This window comes from Hoplias malabaricus, chromosome 14, assembly GCF_029633855.1.
Source record: "Hoplias malabaricus isolate fHopMal1 chromosome 14, fHopMal1.hap1, whole genome shotgun sequence".
In the NCBI taxonomy this organism is placed as follows: Eukaryota; Metazoa; Chordata; class Actinopteri; order Characiformes; family Erythrinidae; genus Hoplias; species Hoplias malabaricus.
This window is the reverse complement of record NC_089813.1, coordinates 22146228-22166557: the sequence shown is the minus strand read 5'-3', so window position 1 is coordinate 22166557 and position 20330 is coordinate 22146228. Positions and strand designations below refer to the sequence as shown.

Here is a 20330-nt window from a genome sequence, read left to right as displayed (position 1 = left end):
CTGTTGTCTCACAAGTCAGTGCCTTAATAGGAAACCTTTTGAAAGTGTTTATAACTGAGTCACACTAGAGATAGGCTTTTAAAGTAGCGGTATGTGAATACATTGCCTGGACACTGGTATGTTAACACTGCTCGCCAACATAATTATAACTTTGAAGATTTTTGACCAAAAATCAGGCAGCGTTTTATAGAAGTATTCAATTCAGGCACAACTCAGCACCTTTCACTCTCAGAATACTGTCTTAGTAGTAGTGCTGGATGATAAAATGATATCGATCTGTTTCGTGATTAATTTCTGATCAATAACGATAAGCTTTGGGTACTAGAGCTCAATATACCTTCACTTATGATGCATTATAAATAGGAGAATAAAGTAACAGCAGCCACAGACTGTTGATCAGTGAAATCTTGTATCAATCACAAATGCACAGACATTCTACTTTTAAAACTTTAGCAATTTGCATCCACAGTTCCCAACTAACTAAAATGTCTAATCAAATGAAGAGGTGATGTAACACAGTTGTAAACCTGTCTCTGTCCCGGTTTTTTGGAGTGCGTTTCAGGCGTCAAATCCTAAATGTGCATATATATTCACAAGCTTGTTTGTTCAGTGAAGACATTAGATGTCATTTTAGTGTCTTTTTTTTATTATTAGTTAAATAAACCTTTAAATAAAATTACAGATTCTTGTTTTTATTGTGTTTTACAAATATCAAAATTTGTCCGGTTTTCAGGTTTGTATGTTGAAAATACTTTTAAATAACCAATCTCTGACACATCCAGGCCAAAATTTGTCAATATATTGGTTGTTTCATCACATAAGAAAGACCTATTTAAAAGTGGCTAATTACTACTTGACGGCCACATGCCTTCAATTTGGTCAGCAATGGTCAGCAAAGATAATGGACTTGCCAAAATTTGTTCTGCAGTAATACCAGGTCTCAGCATCAGAAATAAAGTTCAGAAACATAAATAGGCTGGAGAGGCCAAATCTGCATGCTTCTGGATTAAGAATCTACGAGCAAAGGGCAGTCCAAGCTGTTCATTTAAGCATGTGATGACCCTTGACAACACAAGCACAGCATAACAGGTGACATCAGAGTATGAAGGTTGTTTTATAGTTTTCAGGTTACAGAGTCATTTGTCCAGGAACATAGGCTGTTTACTATGTGTGACTCAGATGTTTTTTGACGTAAGCAAAATCAGGTTTTAACTGGGCTTTTCCAAGAATCAATACAAGAACATAAATTAACACATTAGATGCCAAATGTTTACTATTTGTTATTTCTAAAAAGCATGGGTCTTTGATGATCACATTAACCTTTACCATGAAGCTAACAATGGCTCTTGATATTTTTTATAAGGATTTAATACTGGGGCGGCACGGTGGCGCAGCTGGTAGTGTCGCAGTCACACAGCTCCAGGGGCCTGGAGGTTGTGGGTTCGATTCCCGCTCCGGGTGACTGTCTGTGAGAAGTTGGTGTGTTCTCCCCGTGTCCGCGTGGGTTTCCTCCGGGTGCTCCGGTTTCTTCCCACAGTCCAAAAACACACGTTGCAGGTGGATTGGCGACTCGAAAGTGTCCGTGAATGTGTGTGTGTCTGTGTTGCCCTGTGAAGGACTGGCGTCCCCTCCACCCCTCCAGGGTGTATTCCCGCCTTGCGCCCGATGATTCCAGGTAGGCTCTGGACCCCCCGCGACCCTAAATTGGATAAGCAGTTACAGATAATGGATGGATGGATGGATTTAATACTGTGGCCCAACAACATTTAGAAAACAAACATAAACTCAGAACACATTTTTGTGTTTTTGAAAACTGTGTTCTCCTTAACACTGTTGTGGTCTGAGTTTGTGCAGCATTTTTTCAATGCAACGTTTTTTAAATGTATTTGTGTTTTCCTTAATGCTGTTATTATCTGTGTTTTTTGCAGATTTTTTTAAATGTATTTGTGTTCTCCTTAATGCTGTTGTGTAAAGATGTATTGTACTATTTGGTTTTAAGGTGTTAGTGGCAGATCTTTTGCTGACAGCATAGAGGTGGGTCCTCCATGAAATCAATTTTGTTTACCAAATTTTTTTTAGCAGACCCCACATATGCTCAATCAGATTGAGACCTGGAGAATTTGGAGGCCAAATCAAAACCTTGAACTTTTTGTTATGATCTTCAAATGATCATTAAAGCGCATTATCCTGCTGAAAGAGGTCAATGGCATTATCATTGCCATTGTCTGTAACAATGCTTAGGTTGGTCATATGTGTCTAAGCAGCATCTACATCGTTGCCAGGACTAAAGATTTACCAGCAGATGATTGCCCAGAGCCATACACGTCCTTTTCCAACTTTCATTCTTCCTATAGTGCAGTGGTTCCCAAACTTTTTCTGCCATGCCCCCCTTTTGTAGATGAGAATATTTTCGCGCCCACCGCGACCCTGAACTGGATAAGCGGTTACAGATAATGAATGAATGAATGAATGATTAACAGACATTGTTAAACATATTTGCTCCTAATTGCTTCCCTGTATAAAAAAAATAAATTATAAAACAGCTTCCTGAGAGAAAAAGCCTAAAACCTGAACATATGCTAGCAAAAGTGACACATTTAATACCCTGTTTTAGAGGAATTTTAGTTTGCTTTGAGAAATGCTTCATCACATTTTCTTGTTTTCCCTTTGGAATTTGTGGCTTGAGAAAACTCATCATCTGTTGGATGTTTATTTCTCACAGACTTTATTTCTCACAGACAGTCCATCTTTTGCTAGCAGTACTCAAATGTGCAAACCCTTGCCCAAAATGACTGGTTGATAGGTGGTGAAAATTTGTCTGTAATATTTTATTCACTGTGTGAAATAACACATTTGTAGGTTAAGTGGTTTAGTTTTGTATCACTGTCACTGTGTTCACTTTCATGAAGTTAGTGCTCTCCCAAATTAGGAGCTATTTCCACCTAAAGTTGTCTAAAACAGCAAAAATAAGTCAATATTATGGCACACCTCCAGGTCTCTTATGGCCCACATCTTGCCTTGAATGAGAGGATTCATTCACAGTACGTCTGACTGCTTCAACTCAGCCCCACAATTCATCCACCTTATGTTCCAGATGTCAGATGTGCTGGGGAACAAATCGTCTGGCTCACACAATATGTGCTGTAACCAAAGTCAGGCCCAGCTCATGAGAGTTGGCCCATTGCTGACAAACACAACACGTACTGTAATCCAAATCAAGCCTGGCTCAGGAGCGTTGGCCAGTGGTCATGAAATTGGTCCATTTCATGACTCGGAGGTTGGGGTCAAATGTATTTCTGGGATAAACTATAGTCCCAGAATTTAGGGTAGCTATCATAGAAGAATTCCCACATATATTAATCTCACTCCTCCCTCATGTATCGCTGTAGTCCAGTTCATTATATGAATGTATGATCAATATTCAATATTTTATATTACTAAACCAGTTATATTGACAAAAACAATCCTTGGTTATTTATTTGTGTGTGCACTATTCTTATACGTAATTCTCACTTTCTAGTCAGATACAATTTCAGAGCCAATAAACTTTCAGTGGATCAATAAACATAATAATTAATTGAAAATAATTAATTACAGTTAATACTGCTATTTTATATGTAATGTTGCCCACCATGATCCTATTCCATGCTGAAATTGGACAGGTAAAAACACTACATATAATTTGGCACTGACTTGACACTACACTGCTATATGTATTACTAAGGACAATTGAAAAATACATGCATTAAAATAATTTAATGCCTGAATAATTGCAAAAACATAATTGCATTATGTAATATGCACATTTTGATCATACAATATTTTGTCCTCACTTCTATTAATTAAAAAATTCTTAAAGTAATCTGGGCTATAACCAATAGGTAAATTACCATTTATATCCTCCATTAAGTCCATATGGGTTGCTTTGTATTTTGGGTATTTGAAGAAAAAATTTGTAATGTGTAATGCATTTTGTTGTTTTGATTCCCAGTTAAAAACTACAGATTAGATGTCACGGTAAGTACCTGGGGAGACAATTAGAAGCAGGGAAGTACACAATAGAACAAACAAGGATAAACTATCCAAAAACAAGTAATCAAAAGAATGTGAAACTTAATAGCAAAACACTAGACACAGACCCGAAGACTAAGACTGACAAGAAAAGAAACTAAAATAACTGAATAAAAGGAGACCAAGGGCCTAGACCAAACAAGATAATCTGAAGATCAAGACAGAGGCCTACAGACCTAGACACTAAGGAGACCTAAACAAAAACTGAAAATTACAAGACAAAACCTAAACAGAAAGACCTAGAAAGTTAAACTAAACAGAGACCTTTATAAAAACTGCCTCGTGAATGCCCTGACAAATCTTGTGGTTGTTAAATTAAATAAGCTCTTTAACAATGGCACTACAAAGAAGCAATATCTGTTTTGTGACTGCCATGTTTAGTTAAGTACAGCTGTTGTGTTCAAATGATGTAGCAAACCAAATACTAACAAAAATTGAGACAGTGGACAGCAACTATATACTTGTTTCACAATGATCCTCATAGTTACAAGCATTCACTTGTTTTTCCCTCAAACTCCTCCTATAATATGTGCAGATGAGTCCATGCTTTTCATAAGGTATCATTATATGGGCCATGGTTTATGGCATTACTTTCTCCTTATCCTCAGAGCATTGTGTGTTTTTTAACAGGTTACAGTGACCCCTAAATTTGCTATGTCATCCTTCAGAGATCTGTTTTATATTAACCTCACTGAAGATTTTTTTCCTGATAAATCCTTTATTGTAAACCTATGCTGCTTAAACCTGCTTCCAATGAGTGAATGAAGTCTGTTTATTATGGCAGGGAGTATTTGTAACTGTGATTTGTGTTTCAGGATGAACCCATGGCACAGAACACAGAACCTGATCAGGAAATATGAAAGAGCAGCCCTCTTGGAGTGCATGGGGACCTCCTTGATGCCTTTTTTGAGGCATAGTGTTACATGACTAGCAAAATGGTTACATCACCTAAATTTTGGCCAGTGATCTATTTTGGTCTGTTTACTAATGCTAGGTGCAAGATATTATGAGCATGCATATTGCAGAAATATCATTCAGAAGACATAAATCAATGAACAAATCTGATCCTGTGTTGGGTGTATTATGACATTGTAATAAATGACTAATTGCATAATCTCTAGGACCTTACATAATAACATGCTTTCAACTTTGAAGACAGTGTTAAGGATGTCTTGAAAACACGATATGTTCTAGCTGGGTTGTGACAATCATAAACACTGAAGATACTCCACAAGTACGAAAAGAGCCATTGGACACTGGAGATGCCACCAATATATTTCTGCCAGTGTCCTAAATTAATCAGAGTCTAATGCAATTCCTCATTGGATAACATTACATCCAATGCAAATTTGACAATTTCCAGTGACAAGGAAAGATGACAATATTATGGTATTGGCTGTGAATTTAGAAGAGCGTGTATGTTAAACCATCCAGTAATTTATGTATATCTTATATATGTATATTCCATATCTTCCATTATGGCATTGTTGTATCCTACAAGCTTAATCAGAAAATCTCCTTTCACATGTAATTGCTGGGCTTGAACTTTTAACTTTTTCATATTTATTGAACTTAGTGATCACAGCACTTCCCAAAACAGTACACCTTTGCATTAAATTCTGCATGAAGAACACATCTGACCTAAACAACTGACAAGGGGACAGAACCAAGACACTGGCTCCCCCTAGGGAGTTTTAACCACATCAAAATTTGTTCAGGTTTGTTAGTGTTAGTAGCTTCTGTCAATTGATATTTGTGTCAACTGTCAATTGTGATATTCGCTGGATCATATAGTCAAGATCCAACACTGTTTTGGTTTGCTTTATGCCTTTCCTATTGATTCCCTTAAATATATTGCAACAGTGTTGTAGTTCTCTTGACCTTTGGCTCGCACAGAGACTAGGGTATGTTATCCTCTGTGACACTTTTTATGTGATTGCTATTCCTGCATTTCACAAGGTGGTTTTGCTATCAGCAGTGCCTTTCCTACAAGTCCACTGTATAATTTAACATTTTTGTTTAGACAGTTTTTAAATAATACATTAGGATTATGTTTAGTCCAACTCAAGCCACATAGTGCTGTGCCTGTTAATTTTTTAAGTATTAATCATATTATACTCCAACAACAATGAGAAAAAATGAACAATAGTCAGATTTTGTGTTATTAATCTGTTGATAGTTTTGGATTCATTAAAACCAACAGTACTGAAAGCTAACCCTTTTTGTCATAGTTAGGTTAATTTTATTAAAAATCGAAAACAATACACTGACCTAATGGGGGTGACATGGTGGTGCAGCAGGTAGTGTCACTTTCACACAGCTCCAGGGACTTGAGTTTTACTGGGGGACTAGCAAAGTAAGAAATTAATTGTACAGGTTTACACCCCGTTTATTATGCACATGACAATAAAACTCCTAATTCTTTAAACATGTGCAATGTGATCTATGCAAACCTTCATATAGGAGAGTTCCATCTGAACTCAGTGTCATATGAACTTCTGTCTATGGTAAGGTCAGCACACATCCCCTGCAAGAAAAACCTGCATATACCTGCTTGGATGCTGATATGGTGATTTACAAGCATGACCATACTGGATAATCAACCACACCAGCATTACCAGTTAATTCTGATCTTTGCTATTTTTTTAAGCACAGGAACATTTGATTTCATAGATCAACTACAAAAACCCTGTGAATTTGTGCATATTCATTAACTGATTCTTGGTAGGATCCGGACACACTGCGACCCTAAACTGGATAAGCAGTTGCAGACAATGAATCAGTTAATGTATTTTAATAGCACATTCATTCATAAAATGCATTCATTCTCTGTCTATAATTGCTTCATACAGTTCAGGGTTTTGGTGGGTCCAGAGCCTGCCCACTATCACTAGACTCAGGAACACACTATGGATGGAGTGCCAGTCCATCCCAGGGTATCACTCACATCTATGGCTTCTTTTGAATAGCCAATTAAACTGCTTTAAGACAGTCACCTGAAGCAAGGGTTGAATCCCAGAAGATTTGGGAACATGTTGTGCTACTTTGCCACCTCGTAAATAACATGTAAAAACAAATATAAGAAAATCGGTAAATTGTTAATTGTCGTATTTTTACCATCAACCTAACATTCATACATAAAATGTTTTAAAGCGACATTTAAACATAAATGAATACCCCCCAACCAAAAGATTAAAAAAGGAAACCTATTCTAAAATGACAGTAATATGTAAAATATCTTCTAACTGACATCTCATCTACATATTTAATATGATTTATATATATTTTTCTGCATTTACATTTTGTACAATTAAAAATGCAATAGTGTCTTTAATATGGAAAGAGATTAGAGACAGAATATGTTCCACTGTTCACAAATTAATACATCCCAATCTGTGTCTCATGGTCTGCAATTTGGACAAAAGCAGTTAAATTCATAAATACATGTTTTTGGTTTTCATATATATCATGATTTTATGCGAAAAAAAATAGATAGATTGTTGAATCTGCATTTATGGATTAAGTTACTCACGTGTATATTGTGACGTGTATTTGTTAATTTCCTTTTGTGGGTTTTTGGATTTTGAGACTTTCATATGAAGGTATATTTGGTGCCAGACCCCTGAGCACGTGACAGTGAAATTTGTAGTTGTAGAAAATATTCACACGTGTATCAATAAATTTGAAGTCACAGAAAAAATTTCTTTAGAAGTTGCAAACCAGTAGATTTTTTTATCTTCTCCCACAAATACAAATTCTTCATTGCAGGTGGTGCACAAATCCAATTCTACACACATGCACAAGCACAAAAATATCATGCAAAACACATTCACACACTCATGCACAAAAGTTGCACATTCACAAACCAATATATGAATCCGTGCAATGCAAGTTACAGACCTGTATTTTTATTTATTTATTTTATTTATTTATTTTTTTTTATTTTTGGGGGGGTTGGTATCACAAAGGGTTTTTTTTCTGCTCACACATGACAACTTATGCGCACTCTCAGTTTTGCACCAAATATATCAGTCAATATAGTGCAAAATTGATTTGTGCAAATGTAAAGCAGGGGGGAACTCAATCCGCATCTACTGTGCTGTTCATATAGCTACTGTCTGTTTTAAACAGGACATAGCCAGGTGTAAAATAATAGAATCAGGACACAGTCATTACTATTCACTGTTTACAGCGGACCAGACTGATATAGCGTTATTCTTGTGCCACAATTCTACGCGCATGTGGATATTTTTAGCGAGCAATATGAAAGGCCTTCTAGGGCAAAATACAATGAAACACTTGCACACTACACACTGAAACACTTGAACACTACATTGAAACACTTGTGCACACTACACAGAAACATTTGCACACAACCCACTGAAAGACTTGCACACTACTGAGCATGCTCAGTAGCACAGAGGGAAATATTGTTTGATAAATTCCTGAGCTTTGAGTTTTTTAAGAAATGAACAAACATTTCCCCCTCTCAGTTTATATCAGTCTGTGCAGGTGACAGAGCAGGTGCTGAAACACTGATCTAAAGTGAATTAGAGACTGAATCTATGAATAAAGGAGACCCAGTAAACTCACAGCAGTGCACGACTGTAAACTGTGACCAAGTGAGCACTGTGGCTGCAGACTTCTGTGAGTTTACTGTGGTCCCCTGTAAAACTGAGAGGAGTAAATGTTTCTTAAAAAACAAACCTCAAGGCCCTGGAGTTTAAATTCTAGTTAATAACAAATAAACTGTTTCAATGTCGTGTGCAAGTGATTCAGTGTGTTGTGCAAGTGTTTCAATGTAGTGTGCACATAAAGATTTTTCAGTGTGTAGTGTGCAAGAGCTTAATGGTATTTTGCCCTAGACGGCCTCTCACAGAGCAAGGTTTCTGCGCATGCACGCGGATACTTCGCGCGAGCAAGGTTTCTTCAACGCATACTAAAACCTACACATCTTGTTCTCCTGTCCTGCGCGCTCGGTCCACACTTACAGCAATTTAAAAAGGGCCTCAGTTTCAGCCAATCAGAAGCGACAAATGACAAAGGTCATTTTATAATTGGTTGGCTTGACCGCCAAGTGAGCGGGACATACAGGCCGGGAAGTGGGAGGTGGTTAGGGGGGAAATCTGAAAATGTTCTCCGAACCAGAACCATATAGAGTTACGACACTGATTGATCTCGCCGCCATGCGATCACGTGGTTCATGTGCCTGCGCTGTCCTGTTCTCACATGGGACAAACAGTAGGGAAAGAAATATTATCCATCCATCATCTGTAACCGCTTATCCAGTTCAGGGGTGGGTCCAGAGCCTGCCTGGAATCATTTGGCGCAAGGCGTGAATACACCCTGGAGGGGGCGCCAGTCCTTCACAGGGCAACACACACACTCACATTCACTCAGACCTACAGACACTTTTTTCGAGTCGCCAGTCCACCTACCAACGTGTGTTTTTGAAAGAAATATTAAATGGTAAATAATAAAATATTATACATTTTCTCTGTATTTTCAACTGCATTTATATTTTTCTGCATATTTTAACGTCAATGTGGCAGGTGAAGGGCACGAGTAATGTTTACCAGTTTAATTTTTGGAGGGAAAAGGGTCATTCTTGTTAACATGCATATTAGCACACATTACATCTCCCCTCACTTTCTTAGGGATTAATAATAATAATAATAATAAAAATAATAATAATACTGAACAGGTTTGGCCATACATTACACATTTTGGTTTGACTCCATTTGTCTGCACTGACTGAGTAGATACATATATTTAATTAAGTAAATTATGTCTAATGTATGCCTGATGTATGTCTTAGTAATTCAACCATTATTTACCTGATATCTGAGTTTTGTGTTTAATCACTGTATTATTTATGCATTAAGGCATGCATTTAGTTTGTTACCATTCAAGGGGGTATCTAACAAAGCAGCATTTCTAAATTTAGTCAAGTAACTAAGGCCTAATGTTAAATCTGTTCAATAAGAAAAGAGCAGCAGGACAGCAGATTATTATTGGACAGTCCTCAAGGATTGACTTAACATATCTGGCTAACTTAGAAACCTGCTTTGTGGAATAACATCCAGGTTTTTAATTAAACAAAGGAGGGTTACTCTTTCTCAACCACACACTTTTTTTATATTATTTTAAGACATATAAAATAAGCACGATTATAGCTAATATCAACAAATTTCACCAGCAATGACTACATGTAACATTTTATAGATCAATTGTCATACCATGGTCGGGTGTGTGGCATTTGGATGCACCAATACAGTCAGAATGCAGAATACAGTATGGCTTCTCGAAGGAAAAACACAGAAGACAAAAATGGTTAGCAATGGTCAGCAGAAACAACATGGCAATCTCAAGAAACTATATTAACAGAAAATTGTGCCATGTAACTTATCTTTAAATAAAAAACTTAGACAACATATAGGCAGTGTCGGTGGTGCAGCAGGTAGTGTCGTAGTCACTCAGCTCCAGACACGTGTTTTATACCATCTTGCGGGCTACATATTTAAGAAGGTAATCAGTAACTCTACAGTTTGTGAGAAATGCAAGGATGCAATTACATACAATAATCAGAGTCCTGATGGAGAACACAGAATTTTACTATGACTGAAAGAGTTCAAGAGGGATGCTCTCTACCAGCCATCAGATGAGGCCTTTGACCTCATCTGTAGGGCAGAGCAGCGGTTTCGGGCGAGAACAAGTGTTTCTCTCATAGAGCTCAATGATGCTGTGGCATTGCTGGAAAGAGAGGCCATGCTCCTGGAAAGCAAGCTTCGCTCATGCTATGATCTGAAAAAAAAAAAAAAAAAAAAAAAAAAATCATTTACCAGCAGGTACATCAGGCTGAGGTTACAAATAGAGTCAGAGTGTATCAAAGCTGCAGGGATGAAAAAAAAATTGATGATGGACATCTTGTTAGTAAGAGTCAGTGTAGAAAAGCAAAGAAGACAAAATATTCTTCAGTACAGGTACAACAACTACACAACTGTCAAGTACCTTGATCATTGCCATGAACATTAGTTGTGCACCTGCAACTGCAGTTTTAAGCTGTGGAGGATCTGGAAGCCTTGTTGCTGCAACAGCCTCATCATCATTTTACCAGTCTCAGTAATTTCATGTCAGCCTGGTCATTGTTAAGTCAGCTTCATCATCCCTTTGGGTTAGTCTGTGTTTTGAAGCTTATATGTATAGTTCGTTGTATGGTCATTTTCATTTTCTTTTTTTTTTAACTGTTTACCTTAGTCTTTTATATTATTAATCCAATTTGTTTTCCATCATTAATCATTGTTAATATGTTCATAAATTGTTTTGTGAATGTAACCACTTCTGCTCTCTCATAATATAAAACCTTTTGGAACTTTTCTTACTGGGTCAAAATAATATTTTAAAAAAATAAACAGATCACTTTAATAAGTATAACTCAATCACAAAGCCTGTACATTGACTGAATAAATGAAACACATCAGCTACTTGTTTCATAGAAGCCTCTTTCACTGTGATCACCTCATATTACTGGCACACGTTCTCTTCCTATTGCCGTCACTTGTTTTTCCCAAGTTAATTAACTGGTATCAGGTTACCCAAAATATACTATAGTTTCATTCAACTGTTCATATAAATGGTTTGATATCCACAACATTTTAAAATGTAACTTTACCGTAAATCAAAGACTAAAAGTGATTTGACCGTAAAGCTATTAGTGAAATAGGAATGCTAGTCTGAATTGCGCTGTCTGGCTAAAACAAATTCACTGACACCTATTAATTTATATAAACATTTAACAGTTAATGCTGAAAGAATACATACAATAGCAGCCGTAAGTATATTAATGACAGCTGTGCGTACCGCTTCGTACGTATTGGAAATTAATGTGTTTCTACGTGATGAACGTAACATGTTTGCAACTATTCACCACTCGCACAACCCGGAAGCTGCTCAAGAAAAGTCTCCGCCCCCTTTACAACGGTTCCCTATGAGAGTGTCGCCACTCTGTTGTTTCTACCGCTCTGACCCCACGGCTCCTAAACAGAAAATGCGCTTATCATTGGTCATCACTTTTATTTAGCCTATCCGCAGCCCGAGTTAACTGTCTATTATTTACTACGGCAGCCAACGGAGTCACAGTCCCGCCTACAGGTGGGTGTTTTGCTGCGGCCCTGAAAGCATCACGTCAGTCCTCAAATACTGGCGAAAACCTAGCCACATTTGTGGATCAGGCTGTATTTTTTTTTTGTATTTGGATCTGGTGAAATGCGAAAGAAAAGTTTCAAAATCCAAAAACCCAGCGAGAGGAAATGGACAAATACACTTCACGAAAAACACGCGAGTTACTTAATCCACAAATGCAGATTCAGCAATTTACAAATACATTTTAAATCTGAGACTTCGACTTTACAAATATATGCAATGCAAATGTATTTATTTTCGCATAAAATTATGATATATATATATATATATATGTATGAAAACCAAAACCATGGATTTATGAATGTAACTGTATTTGTACCAATTGCAGGAAGTGAGACACAGATTGGGATGTATTAATTTGTGAATAATGAAACATATTTGTGACCTGTGTTTAATTTGTGGATTAACACATTTAATCCACATCATTCACACATTTGTAAAGTATTTTAAGACTAAGGTCTCACCATACTTTAATGATTCCAAATTTTTAACGTATCAACCAAATTATACAGTAAAATACATTTTACTATTTACATATTTGGTAGAACTGTGTGAATCATGCCAAGAATAATTCTTGTGTCTCTACAAAATGCAGTAAAGATATTATATTGTATTATTTATTTGTATTATATAATATTCATTGCATTCTAATGTATTGTATTGTCTCTAAAATTTTCACAGCTTCAAAAAATATATATTAGAAGAAAAATGTAGTTTGTAGCAAGTTGTCAGTGGGCTTAATTTTACTCATCATCACTTTTTCTGTAATTTGGCTGTCCCAGTGTATACACATCTTTAGACTGGCTTTGAAGCAGTAAGTGATTGGGGGAAGGGGTTGTGATTTTTGAGATTTGTATGAGGTGTGAATTGGAGCTGGAATAGTTTGTGGCACTGGTATTTCAAATCAGCACTATTATATACTCAGCTCATCAGTCATTCCACCATTGTCTGGATGATGGCTTTTTGTAGTTGGTGATCTTGCAGTTTTTTTAACACAGCCATTGACTTAAATTATTCATGAACAAACTTTGCTGATCATTCACACTTGTGTGACATGCATCCATATGAACTGAGAATTTTGTACAACACTTCTTGTCAAAATTATTTGCACAAAGCATGAAGCTAAATTGTGTAATATGTGTATTTGTGCAGTGAATCCTTTGTCCTGACTGCACTGAACAGTCTGAATAATTATTACATAGACACTGTATTAGAGAAGCTTTGGTTATTTATTTATGGATGAGATTTGAGTAAGTACTGAATTCTAAAGTTATTTTTTTCTATTCTAGTGGGGTTTTTTTCAGCTTAATAATCACTAGACTTTACAAACTGCTTGGTATTCCATGATACAATTAATACATAGATGCTGTATTACGGAAGCTTTGGTCATTTATTTATGGATGATATTTGAGTAAATACTGCATTCTAGTGGTTGTTAGCAAAATTACCATGTTAGTGTAAAGGTAATGTCTGCATTTACGGAAGTGAATAGTTTCCAAAATGCTTAGTTCATGTCAGAATTTACACAAACAGCACTAAATGCAGAGTGTCTACATAAAATATATGTTTCACAGATCAAAATACGAATTATCATTTATTGTTTTGTCTGCATATACAAATGACCACATGTAATACATACATATTGATAACAAATAATAAAATAAATAATATATCTTTACAATTCAGTAAAATATCACAAGAAAAGCACAACGCTTTTGTTATGGTGCTCCCTCGAGTGGTACAACAAGACATAAGTTCACTCCCATTTAACCGCCAAACTCTGCTTGGAGTGACTGTCATTTTGGCCAATAAGTGTCGGGATCGTCACGTTCGGCTAAATGAACAGCAAGTAAAATTCTATATGAGAGAAATGGGCGGGGTTTCAGCCATTACGGACGCAAGCGTTGTTGTTAGAAGAAGGAGTCAATTCAAGAAGCCATTACGCAGCGCAGTTCAATCAAGAAAAACTTACAATTTTACGTACTCTACGCAGTTTTTTTTTTTTTACTTTTCACAGGTCTTATTTAAAAATCTTATGGCATCGCAAGCAAAGAAGAGGAAAATGAATTTCTCAGAAAGAGAGGTTGAAATAATCGTGGAGGAGATGGAGAAGCAAAAACATATTTTGGTGAGCCACTTCAACGCAGGCGTTACTCACATCGCTAAGAATAACGCCTGGATGGAGATACTGAAGCGCGTGAACGCAGTCACTAACTGCCAGCGCGAGCTGTCGGAAGTGAAGAAGAAATGGTCGGATTTAAAGACCGAGGTGCGGCGAAAAGTGGCGCAGGCTCGGGCGGCGATGGAGGGAACCGGGGACTGCAGCACGGTGCCCGTGATCCTCACCGCTATGCAGCAGCGGATCTGTAACCTACTCGGAGAGGCCACCATTATCAGCCTGCCCGCCACCGAGCCCGGGGACACAGCAGCAGAGATTACGGTGCCGGTGCCCATCAGCTCCTCCACCACTGTAACACTGACGCAAAGTAAGTTAACGGCGTTACCGTAGCGTGGCTAGGTTAACGCCTCAATGGGGCTACGGTATAACCCACAGCGAGTTATTATTTGTAAAAACAAACAAACATTACATTAAAATAAATAAAATCAAATAAAAATAAATGAAACACAATTAAAATAATTGTACCAATGTAACAGTAGTGCATATTGGCAATTTAAGTCGTCTTTGTCATTAAACAATGTATTAAATATGATAAACTTGTGATAAAACAATTATATATTTTGTATTTAGTTTTAATTAATGTACTGTTTTTTAATCAATCTGGGCTGATATATGCATATTTCGTCTGGTCTGCTTAAATGAACAGACTAACTAGGGGGTTATGACAAAAAACTATTTTTTCGGGTAGGCAGCTAACCTAAGCCCAAAGCTGAGTACTGTCCGATAGGAACTTCGCTCAGCTCTGTTCCTATTGGACAGGTTTGACCTGGGGCTTAAGTTATCTGGCTAACCTGAAATAAAAGTGCCTTGAGGGATACCCCCTTATGCTCTAGATTGGTGGATCCTGTATAGGTGGAATGTGTTTGTTTGCTTGACTCCTTATATACAACATATTGACAATGGGGTGTTTTTTTGCATTTTAATATTCACCAGACTGTACATACTGCTTGGTTCCAGCATACACGTGTGGCTGTCGCACACGCAAGAACTATATTTTAGGGGAACTAAACCGAAGATTTATCTATTTGAACAAGAGTTCAGCATGCTTAAAGGAGCAATATGTCTGCCACCTCCCCCTCCTCCCCACAAGTGAAGCTGGAACTGGTTGCCAGTTTGAGGAAAACTTAACGAACGAGCAAAAGACAAGTTTAAGAACTTGGGTCATAATAGCTAAGAAGAATGTGCAATAATTAACATATTTACACAGAAATGTGTTCACAGTGTCACTAAAACATCTACCTAAGCATAAAAGCGAACACACTGCCGCAATTTCTCTGCAAGTTTTTTTCTGTCCAAATCCACCCGAAATACTTTGACTAGACAAGGCTGGTGTTACTTATCGATTTTTGTTTCCAAAATGAAACCTATGGCCTTTACTCCTTTTTAATCTACATAGGTGTCTGTACTTCTATATATTTTTTTAGAAATAATTTGCTGCTACCGGTTCAGGGGAAAATTAGCCAGTTGTAATTAATGGCTTGTAAACTGCCTCCAATTTTCAAACATAAGGCCAATATTTCCTCTCATTTTACTCTCTGGTCAAGGGGATTTTTATAAGGGAAATGGGGTTTTTTTGGGTCCAGTAAAATATAACATTAACTCTGTTCGCTTGGTCATTTCATGGCTGCAAGACACTGTTTGTAGATCTGGCCACACAGTAGACTGTAAAATTATTGAACAGAGGGTGGGATGACAGGCAGGACCTTGGAGGGTGGGATCATGGGTTCTGCACTGGACTCATTTGGCAATGCAGTGAAAGGCAGCAGCGTTTCAGCTTTGACTGTTTCCTTAATCTATGAACACACACCTTGGACATCTTATGACTAAGTACGGTAAACATCTTACAGATTGCTCCTTTAAAGAAAAAAAATCCTGCATATCCTTTTCTAATGATATTTCTATATTTTAACAGGTATTCAGCCAACACCTGGTACAGCTTGTGAAATAAAAACACTAGAAGGTAAATCAAAGGACAAACATTTACAATTATGCATGGATGTTATCACAAATATTAGGGTCAACTTGGCATCAATATTGACCTCTTTAGCCTGGATAGTTCGTGTCATTATATACAATTCTATCAATTCTATCAAAATAATATAAAAGACAAAACCTGTTATGAAAGTGTAGCAAGATTTGCGCATGTCTGCTGATGTCCATTTATTTAACTTTACACCACTGACATGGGAAAATCAACAAACATCAACAAATAAAATCAGGTATAACTAATGTAATCAATATAATACTAATAAGAAGAAATCTTAGGACAATACCAATAGGGTCTATGCCTTGAATGCTTGAAGCCTAAATATCACTGCCCAGTTAGCTCAAAAGCTCTCTATGACACCGTTTAATTCAGAGGTATGTCATGGTATGAAAAGAAAAAGCTTTATGATTTACAGTTTTTATGTACTTTAAATGGCTAAGCTTTTGAAAATAAACTTGGATGATACCTTTCAGTTAATGGTTAACATGATTGTATTTCTGTGTGGGCTAATGCAGCTGAGACAACATACCACACACTTGAAGAAGGCATGGTGGAATACTGCACCACAGAGACTCCAGTCACAGTAACCACCGAAGCTCCTGTGGAGGTGTTGGCAGCACAGGCAGAAAGCTCAGTGAAACCCCAAGAGCTGAAGAGCCGCATTGCACTCAATTCTGCCAAACTGCTGCAGGAGCAACGGGTCACCAACTTGCATGTTCGTGAAATCGCCCAGCACCTGGAGAACCAAAATGACCTGCTGCAGATGATTCGCCGCTCACAAGAGGCACAGGCATGCGCACAAGAGAGACAAGCCCAAGCCCTAGAGGGCACACAAGCAGCCTTATTAGCACTCATTCAAATGTTCAGGCCTGCATTAAAAGACTTGAGAAAATTCCTGCAAAATGCTAACAGCACTGGTACAGGATCTGGCATTGAGACTGGAGAGGTAGTAGGGAATGTCTCACAGCAAAACGAAGATGGGCAGTAGACTCATTTCTGTCCTAATCTGAATGAATGATGTACACTGGTGTTTGAGTATGCTTGTCATTTTAAGTCATACTATATCTGAAAATGCACTGTATGATATGCAAGTACATAGTGCCTCACATTGTTTGTTTTTGCCTATGTGTGGACATGAGAGCTGTAATCAGTTGTGGCTTTTATTATAAATTTACAGAAGTGGCCGTCATACTTTCACTTGAAAGTTGTATAGGTGAGCATTTTGTATTTTTAAAATTTTTTATTTTTAATTTTTTTGAAGCATAACTGTTTCTTTAGAACCCGTATGTTGGTTAAAATCTCACTTCTTTTCTTGGATAGAATATGTTGCTTGTAGTTCTAAATGGCCTATGATGCTACAAGTTGAGACACTTAAGAAATAAACAGTTGACTTGAATAGGTGGGCAGTATAGTTTCATGTTCTCAAATGCATGTACCTTTATTAAATTTTTGCTGTGGCACCCTTCACACTTTTGAGTTTAACAGTAAATAAGTAAATTCAATAGAAGCAGAGATGCTGTCTCCAACATAAAATTACATTAATAAAAAATATGTTAATAGTTCAAATGTAACAGTAAAACAGACTTCATTACACTATATTTGATAAGTATTATCGATAGAAGAAACTTACTAGCATTACCCCAGTAAAAGTATTATAAAAAAAAACAATAAAAAATAACAAAAAGTTTTATATATATATATATAAACATTTTGATTTAAGTAATAATACTTTTACTGGGGTTGTGTGTTCAAGGCCCACTTTGGGTGACTGTGAGGAGTTTGGTGTGTTCTCCCTGTACCTGCATCGTTTTCCTCCCAGAGCTAACTTCAGTCTGTGAATAATAGGCTGCAAATAAGGAGCCAAAGGAAAAGGGAGCTGCGAATAAGGAGTCAAAGGAATAGGGAATAAGAAACCAACTTCAGCATCATGTTGGGAGGGAAGGGTAGAAAAGAGGCATCAACAGTAGCCACATGCAGCCAATGTCATAGCATTTCATTACATGAACTACATCATATTTAAAATAATGAAGTAAATAAATCACTCTGAGAGATCATGACATTAGTACTGTACATACAGGGTCTTTAAGAGACATAATTGAGATTTACATTTAAGAACTAAAAGAAACAAACACCATAGGTTTCAACTAAGCATCAAGCCAATGAGGATTACTTTCATCAGGTTGCCTCTCATCCCGCCCAACTCCTGGGGAGCAACTGTAGCAGCTATGGCAAGCTGTTTTAACGTTAAATCACGTGACTTGATTTACATTAGATATCTGCAATTAATTTATGACTTGACAATTCTAAATTAAGATATCTCAAATTGTATATTTACTAGGTTAAATAACAATTTGGCAGCACGTTGGCGCAGCAGTTAGTGTTACAGTCGCACAGCTCCAGGGACCTGGAGCTTGTGGGTTCAACTCCTGCTCCAGGTAATTATCTGTGTTTTCTCCCTGTGCCCACTTGGGTTTCCTCTGGGTGCTCCAGGGTCCAAAAGCACACATTGGTAGGTGGATTGGCTACTCAAAAGTGTCTGAGTGTGTGAATGAAGGTGTGCGTGTTGCCCTGTGAAGGACTAGTGCCCCCCTCCAGGGTGTATTTCTGCCTTGCGCCCAATGATTCTGGGTAGGTTCTGGACCCACTGCGACCCTCAACTGGATATGTGGTTACAGATAACGAATGAATTAATGAAATAACAATTTGAAATATTTTAAATACGTTGACACATGTAAATGATGTCAAATTTGCCAAGGAATTAAATGGAAGCTCCAATTCTAGATATCTGAAATTAATTATTGACTATGTTAAAATTACATTTCAGATATCTGCAATTAAATTATGACTAGTCAAAAAGTAAATATATCTTGTTCTTACTAGACATAATTCCAATTAAAGGTATCTTAAATTTCCTCCTTATTAAAGATATCTTAGATATATATTAAGATATCTTAAACTAAATTGTAAATATCTGAAATTAAATTGTAGGCATCAAAAAAATAAAGTAATGACTACTTATAACTAAGTTAGAGATATCCAATATTGTATTTTTGACTAGTCAGAATTCCTTTTAAGATATCTTAAAATAAATTACACATATGCTGAACTTATTCGCCTTTTGTATTTCTCAAATCTTAAATGATAATTCTGACTAGTCAGAATGTGATTGTAGATATCTTCAATTATTATTCTGACTAGTCAAAACATAGCTGGCTTATATAGCTAACACATTTTCGCGCCATGTAAAAGTTGCCAGGCCTGCATATTATTGAGGATTTTGGTTTTACATTTTACTTACAAATGTACATGGTTTTACAAGTTACTTACAAATGTTGGGTTGCTTTTTTAGCTTGTCTCTAAAGTGTAGTTGCCTTTTGGGGCTTGTTTCCTCTATAGAGATAATGTCCAAGAAAATAAGCGTGTAATATTTCCACGGTATGGGAGTCATGTTCACATGTTGCCATCTATTGGCGACAAAATGCAACTACTGCACCATTTAAGGTGGAACAGAAAATCCAAATAAGAAGCCAACTTTGTCGTTGTAGATTTTTTCTGTATTCCCACAGTCTCTGATATGTAAATAAACCTATGGACATTTCTCACTGATGGAGCGTTGGCTGGTGATATTACGATTAGATTTTGATGTAAGTGGGGAAGGGTAGGAGGGAAAACGTAACCTGCAACTAATATTTGTAAGCGACATTACAGAAAAATAAGCCCAAATCGGTTCGAGCTTCACATTGATTAGATACATATATCTGAAAATGTCATTTTGACTAGTCCAATTTAAATTTGAGATAACTTTAATAATAATTCAGGATTTATGACTCATCAGATGACGAATTCGCTGACATCATTAAAGATATCTTAAAAGACATTTTGACTAGTCAA

At 36.9% G+C, this 20330-nt stretch overlaps 1 protein-coding gene and 1 long non-coding RNA gene across 3 annotated transcripts; one reads left to right on the top strand and one right to left on the bottom strand.

Annotated features, from left to right (window-relative positions):
• Window positions 1-10163: 10163 nt before the first annotated feature.
• On the bottom strand, window positions 10164-19893 carry LOC136666444 (uncharacterized). 2 transcript variants are annotated; one of them, XR_010795366.1, is made up of 4 exons: window positions 19767-19893; window positions 18239-18315; window positions 16969-17259; window positions 10164-10875 (listed from the first exon to the last, which is right to left on the bottom strand). It is a non-coding gene; the product is annotated as an uncharacterized lncRNA (long non-coding RNA). The 2 variants fall into 2 exon arrangements; XR_010795365.1 differs by lacking the exon at window positions 18239-18315.
• naif1 (nuclear apoptosis inducing factor 1) lies at window positions 14182-17886 on the top strand. Its single transcript, XM_066644619.1, has 3 exons — window positions 14182-14759; window positions 16365-16412; window positions 16955-17886. The coding sequence occupies exons 1-3, from the start codon at window positions 14309-14311 to the stop codon at window positions 17425-17427; spliced, it is 972 nt and encodes a 323-aa protein (XP_066500716.1). The 5' UTR covers window positions 14182-14308; the 3' UTR covers window positions 17428-17886.
• Window positions 19894-20330: the final 437 nt, after the last annotated feature.

Bases quoted from the DNA above. Each gene is read 5' to 3' on its own strand.
- naif1 (XM_066644619.1), top strand. From the start codon at position 14,309: ATGGCATCGCAAGCAAAGAAGAGGAAAATGAATTTCTCAGAAAGAGAG. The intron at 14,760-16,364 runs GTAAGTTAACGG...ATATTTTAACAG, and splicing joins CACTGTAACACTGACGCAAA to GTATTCAGCCAACACCTGGT. The intron at 16,413-16,954 runs GTAAATCAAAGG...GGGCTAATGCAG, and splicing joins TGAAATAAAAACACTAGAAG to CTGAGACAACATACCACACA.